This window comes from Denticeps clupeoides, unplaced genomic scaffold (assembly GCF_900700375.1).
Source record: "Denticeps clupeoides unplaced genomic scaffold, fDenClu1.1, whole genome shotgun sequence".
NCBI classification, from domain to species: Eukaryota; Metazoa; Chordata; class Actinopteri; order Clupeiformes; family Denticipitidae; genus Denticeps; species Denticeps clupeoides.
The window spans coordinates 115,210-122,227 of NW_021629745.1; the positions used below are offsets into that span (position 1 = coordinate 115,210).

General features: G+C 52.3%; 1 protein-coding gene across 1 annotated transcript; it reads left to right on the forward strand.

Annotated features, from left to right (window-relative positions):
* Positions 1-350: 350 nt before the first annotated feature.
* On the forward strand, positions 351-6,930 carry LOC114773217 (mitochondrial dicarboxylate carrier-like; the record flags this gene model as incomplete). Its single annotated transcript, XM_028965723.1, has 6 exons — positions 351-570; positions 4,847-4,966; positions 5,268-5,382; positions 5,959-6,007; positions 6,773-6,814; positions 6,886-6,930. Coding segments are annotated over exons 1-6 (461 nt in total), but the record flags the coding sequence as incomplete, so codon positions are not given.
* Between the last annotated feature and the right edge of the window lie 88 nt (positions 6,931-7,018).

Genomic DNA, 7,018 nt, shown 5'->3' on the forward strand with positions numbered 1-7,018 from the left:
CGTAGCTCCGCCCATCACGTTTTTTTATGGCAACAATCGGTTCCCATTTTAGTTGTATAGTTGCTCAACAGAAATCGCAACGCATGTACAAATACCCCCGGTCTCATTTTAGGTTAATTTGTAATATAAACACAGCAGCACAAAGGTATTGATATTTTTTATTTATAAAAGACAAGTCTGATAGGAGGCATCACTCATTTCACTGACGTTAATGTGTAAAAATGACCACGTCCCATCAAACAGGGTAAACGCGACACCGTCCGGTCTCTCCCCGAACCGAGGGCCGTCCCCGAGCTCGACGCGCCAATTGGCTGCCGCGGAGCGGAGAAGCCCGGCTGGCGCGCGTGACCGCGGACGCGAGGGAGATGCCGCGTGCGCGCGCGCGCGCGCCCCGCAGTCGAGGCCGCGTCACCGTCACCGTCACCGTCGCCGGCGCGGCTCGGAGATTTAGCCGGGTGACCGTGGACGCGGAGCGACGCCATGGCGGAGCGGCGGATCTCGCGTTGGTACTTCTGGGTAGTCGCGTCGTGCGGGGCGGCGTGCTGCACCCACCCGCTGGACCTGCTGAAGGTGAGCCGCCACCTGCGAGCGCCGGAGGTCGCTGGGCCCGTGTTGGGGTGACGCGAAGCGGTCTCCGGGTGTCCGGGACAAGGTCGTTCTGCGAGTCAGGTGATCGAACCCTGAAAGCTTCCTTCCCGAGAGTGTCCGTCTGTTAAAGCCCACCTTCTAACCCACAGCGACCTGCTGTAGTTACAGGGGGCTCGAACCTGCGACTTGCTGGTTGTTAAGCCCACCTTCTCCCCCCCAGGGGCCCGAACCCGTGATTTGGTTCATGCTGGCAGTTAAAGTCAACTTTATCACCCACAGCGACCTGCTGTTACAGGGGCTCGAACCTGCGACTTTGCTGGCTGTTGGCTTTTAAAGCCCACTTTATCACCCACAGGGACCCCGAACCTGTGACATTGCTGGCTGTTAAAGCCCACCTTCTCCCCCACAGCGACTGCTGTAGTTACAGGGGGCTCGAACCCGCGACTTTGCTGGCTGTTAGTCCACTTTATCACCCACAGGGACCCCGAACCCACGACTTTGCTGGCTGTTAAAGCCCACCTTCTCCCCCACAGCAACCTGCTGTAATTACAGGGACCCCGAACCCGCGACTTTGCTGGCTGTTAAAGCCCACCTTCTGCCCCACAGCGACCTGCTGTAGTTACAGGGGGCTCGAACCTGCGACTTTGCTGGCTGTTAGTCCACTTTATCACCCACAGGGACCCCGAACCTGCGACTTTGCTGGCTGTTAGTCCACTTTATCACCCACAGGGACCCCGAACCCGCGACTTTGCTGGCTGCTGGTCGTTCTTCTGTGCTTGTGACCTCAGGTCTACATCTGCGAGGTTTACCACACGGTGGTTTAAATGAACCAGTGTTCCCACCGACACATTTCTCATAGACGGAACCCGGTGATGAATCCCAGGGGAGATTTGGGGCGGAGGGGACGGGTTCGTTTGTTCTGGAGGACCTCCTGCACGCTTCAGATACCTCACGCCGGCATGGAGATCTGCAGCGGGCCGGTCTGTACTTGTCAGAACCCCCTAGGTGTCTGGCACCGTGCGTGTCTTCGTAGCGAATCTGGAATGGCGCGTTCCTCGTGCAAGAAAGCGCCACTCAGGACGGGCGTGGCTGGCGATCTGGGCTTTTTGTGTTGGCGGAGATAAAGACGAAGGTGGAGCTGAAAGGAGAGAGATTTGGAACGGTGGAACAAAGTTGGATCGGCGTGACTCAGAGGCTCAGGTTTCGGAGGACGAGGACGTCCTGTGCCTGGAATTGTCCCCTGTGCGGCGTTGATAGATTTAGGCCCTTGGACGGCCGGCGGGACGCCCGACATGCATTCTGAATCGGGCTGAAGGCCGCGCGCGTCGCCTCTGTTACGATGGCAGCGTCCATGAGATTGTCCGAGTGCCGACAAGAGTGGAAAAACCGGAAAGCGTGAGACGGGACGGGCTACCACCGCGGTTCTCAGCGCGGCGTGTTCAGTCAAGATGAAGAGCCAAGATGAACGTGGGTTCTTATTAAACCCTGACTGGTTGCACGATTCGACTGCGATTATCGACGCATGCCATCAGTTTTTCTACGTTACGGCGAATTATGTTGTGAAATAAAGTAAAGTGAAGTGATTGTCACATGTGATACACAGCAGCACGGCACACGGTGCACACAGTGAAATTTGTCCCCTGCATTTAACCCATCACCCTGAGTGAGCAGTGGGCAGCCATGACAGGTGCCCGGGGAGCAGTGTGGGGACGGTGCTTTGCTCAGTGGCACCTCAGTGGCACCTTGGCGGATCGGGGGATTCGAACCAACAACCTTCTGATTACGGGCTGCTTCCTTAACCGCTAGGCCACCACTGCCCCAAATAAGTCAGCGAGTCAGAGTTAAGGGCCCGTTCAACCCGGCATCATTCTGGCGTCCACGGCGTCAGGGGAGCGCGGACTGAACGTCGGTTACATAGAAATTCTTGTTATAAAGTTGTGACTGTTCTCCGACTCAGTCCGGCGCCGCTCCTGGTGGGAGTAAAGCGTTAAAACGGCGGCAGTCGACCGTGGGGACGAGGCTGAACTCCGACCCGGAGCGGCTACTTTTTAACCAGAATGCTTATGCAACCTCACTGAGAAATAATCGACTAAGTTCTGCACCGCATCGATGCAGAATCGTCCACGTTGGTGACCTAGTGGTTAAGGAAATGGCCCCATAATCAGAAGGTTGCCGGTTCGAATCCCGATCCACCAAGTGAAAGTGAAGTGATTGTCACACGTGATACACAGCAGCACAGCACACAATACACACAGTGAAATTTGTCCTCTGCATTTAACCCATCACCCTGAGTGAGTAATGGGCAGCCACAACAGGTGCCCGGGAGCGGGAGCTGTGTGTGGGGACGGTGCTTTGCTCAGTGGCACCTCAGTGGTACCTTGGCAGATCTGGATTCGAACCAGCAACCTTCTGATTACAGGGCCGCTTCCTTAACTGCTAGGCCACCACTGCCCCGAAGTGCCACTGAGCAAAGAACCGTCCCCACACACTGCTCCTCGGGCACCTGCCATGGCTGCTCACTGCTCACCAAGGGTGATGGGTTAAATGCAGAGGACACATTTCACTGTGTGCACCGTGTGCTGTGCTGCAGTGTATCACAAGTGACAATCACTTCACGTTTGCAACACAACACAACGCATCGATTATTAATTGTATTAAATGAATCACCCCTAGTTCTTATTTCTGGGCATTGTGCACCAGGATCTGACGGAGTGGTACGGTAATTGTGGAATATTCGCACGTGGAGTTCCTGGGGTTCCTTCCGAGTCAGACGTGAACTTTTGAATAAAGTGGGAGGAGCGCTTGTTACTAACTCTCGCTGATCTGACCAAATGTGGCCGACCTAAAAATGTTCTCGGTTCCGTACAACAAGTGCGGTTCAGAATTTTCCCATCGTTTCCTCATTCACGCTGTAGAATTTGTTACAGGTTTAGAACATGGTTCTCTCGTCACGCTCCATCTGTTCTTTATCGTCCAGTCATATGTAGCACGTTTTTCCTGAAGACTGAACGGTTAAACTTGAAAACGTGCCAGCTGCCCGTTGACGTACAGACGAGTGAGAACGGAGGTTTTGTACATTAATGCTCTGTCCCTGTTGTGGAAAGTACAAACGATGGGTGATGTGGGGTTACGGATGGCCACAGATGAAGAACGTGCACGGGGACGTGCGGTGAAGTCCAGTCAGAAGCCACTCCTGTCCAAACGTAATTGGGTCTTCGTCCGCGGGCCAGATTTCCCTCGCGGCGCTGCATGTGTCCTCTCTACTTCACCCTTCTAATCCGGTTATCCAGGTCTCTCTCTCTCTCTCTCTCTCTCTCTCTCAGAACACTGCACGTACTGTTTTTATGACCATTAGGAGGAATCGGATCTTTTCTCCGGGCCGACATCGAGTTACTGAGTGACCGTAGATAAGTGACCTCTTTGTCTGCGGTTTCCTGCCTCCGCTCTGGTAGACGGGGGGTCGGGAGAAGGTAAAAGTGAAGCCCCGGTCCTGTACCGATGCGTGGTGCTACTCCGCGGTCACCTGGCGCCGTGACCGAGCCCGTAGAATAAAACAGAACGAAGTTAAATTCCAATTTTATTTGTCACGTTCACAGTCGTACCTGGTATGATGTGCGGTGAAATGCTTTGGCGACTGCTACTGCCCACAGTATCGCAAATATTGCTAGTATACAACCATTATGCAAATGAAGCAAAAGTGGGTTTATAGTCATTGTATAAAAATGACAAAACTAATTTAGCAGCCGCGAAGAGGCGGTAAAACAAGAATAATCCAAAAAAAAAAAGCTGGAATTGGCCTGGTGGGTAACACATTCGCCTCCAAACCGGAATCGGTCAGTAGTTACAGGGACAGTCCCCCCCCCAGGAGACACTCAGGGTTTGCTCAGGGACGCGATGGTAGTAAGTGGGGTTTGAACCCTGGACTCGGTGGCCTACTCTAGAAAAGCTTGCTTTTGAGGTTATTTACTCTTGTCCCTTTATCCCAATTCTATTGCGCTCAACGTATCACACACACACACACACACCCACCCCATGCGCGCAGAGAGCAGATAAGAGTTGACAAGGTTTGTGTGGCGGCTGCACCCTGATAAACCAGCTGCGGCCTTCATATCGTTTCGAATCGGAGTCTGTCTGTGGGTGCAGACAGCAGGGATTTTTTTTTTTTGGCTGCCAGTAGAACCAGCACTGCAGCTCCTGGAGTTGGGCGGCTGATGATGATGATGATGACGATGACGATGATGATTACGTCCTCACACAGGTGCACCTGCAGACGCAGCAGGCGGTGAAGATGAGGATGATGGGCATGGCCATGCACGTGGTGAAGAACGACGGGGCTCTCGCTCTCTACAGTGGCCTGAGCGCCTCGCTCTGCAGACAGGTGTGTGTGTGTGTGTGTGTGTGTGTGTGTGTGTGTGTGTGTCGTTCTTTCCAGTTTTCTCCAGTTTACATGGTCAGATACTCCAAAGTCCAGTTGGGTTACAGAATAACCTCCCTCCTGAAAGTTCAAAGGTCGCACAGAGCAGAACCCTCCCTGTAATGAATCAGTAAAGCGCCCTCTAGTGGTTGGTAATGGGTGACTTATTATGATTACAGGATTTTTAAAAAGAATGTGTGACAGTTTCTATGTGCAGCTTATCGTCTCAACCTCTCTCTCCCTCTCGATTACGTGTTCGTTCCAGATGTCGTACTCTCTGACGAGGTTTGCTATATATGAGACGGTCAGGGACATGGTGAGCCGTGACTCTAAGGGACCCCTGCCATTCCACCAGAAAGTTCTGTTGGGAGCATTTGGAGGTGCACCACCCACTCTTCTCTCTCCCTGTCTCTCTCTCTCCTCCTCTCTGTTTACATTTACACCATTTTGCTGACCCCCTTATCCAGGGTGACTTACATGAGCGCTTTAAAATATCCATCATTGAAAACCCAGGTTTGGTTCAGTACGACCTGATCTACATACCGTTCCCATAACAACTCAGAACCAAACCATTTTTAAAAAAATACAGTTTGAATATAGAACGTGTCTTTTAGTTCTAATATACTCTATTGTCCTAATTTCTCTCTTTGTCTTTCTCTTTCTTTCTGTCTTTGTCTCTCTCTCTTCCTGACTCGCTCTCTCTCTCTTTCACTCGCTCTCTCTCTCGCTCTGTCTGTCTCTCGCTCTTGCTCTCTGTTTCTCACTCTGTCTGTCTGTCTGTCCCTTCCTTTCTCTCCCTGTCTTTTTCTCTCTCTCTCTTGCTCTTGGTCTCTGTCTGTGTCTTCTTTCTCCCCCTAATTGGAATTACAGGTACTAAAACCCAAGAAATGATACATTTGCCCAGATAAACTACATACTCTCTTTCTCACTCTCTCACTCTCTCATCCTTTCCCCAGGATTCACAGGAGGCTTCATTGGAACCCCGGCGGACATGGTCAATGTGAGGTGTGGGGGAGTTTCTGTTTACATAATCAACACATCAGTGACCAATGATTGTCAGAATGTAAGACAAGGAGAACAATACGGGGAAGAATATAAAAAAAAAAAGACCTCATGAAATGCGCTCTGTGCTGTGAAGACCCTTCAACCTTCACGAGGAATGCCGGTATTTGGTGTTTTCTCGATGTCGGGCGTGAACTTCACAGCATGTTCCGAGTAGGATAACCGTACAGATACGTTCTCGTACGCCGTCACGGTGAGGTTGACTGAGCACAGACGTTTTCTGCTTCTTGGAGAACGTCTGTAGCCGCATCTGTAATGTCGTGTGTAGCGGTTAAGGAAGCGGCCCCGTAATCAGAAGGTTGCCGGTTCGAATCCCGATCCGCCAAGGTGCCACTGAGGTGCCACTGAGCAAAGCGCCGTCCCCACACACTGCTCCCCGGGTGCCTGTCATGGCTGCCCACTGCTCACCAAGGGTGATGGTTAAATATAGAGGACAAATTTCACTGTGTGCACCGTGTGCTGTGCTGCTGTGTATCACATGTGACAATCACTTCACTTTAAATCTCTGGACGCTGAGAGAAAGATCGACTTTTCCTCCGTTCGCTCTTCGTGGCAGAACTGAAAATATACATTTCTAAAAAAAAACGCGAATTTTTACGCGGCCTCCAGAACATCACAGAGCGGCGTCACTACGATAATCGATTATTCGGTTTGTTTTTCGATTCGGCGTCTCGTGCGCTGCCGTTGACTCTCCCTGGTTGTCGGCAGGATGCAGAACGACGTGAAGCTGCCGCCGGAGCTGCGCAGGAAGTGAGTGGCGTTCTTCTCGCCGCCGCGAGCTCGCCGTAACGCGGTAGTGACGCCTGCTTTCTGCCTTTCAGTTATAAGCACGCGCTGGACGGACTGTGCAGGGTCTTCCCGGGAGGGTAAGCGGCGTTTAAAGGCAGTCGTGTTGTGCCGCGCCCCGTTCCGACCCGCTTCCGAATGTAATATGTTTCTTAGAGGGATTGAAGA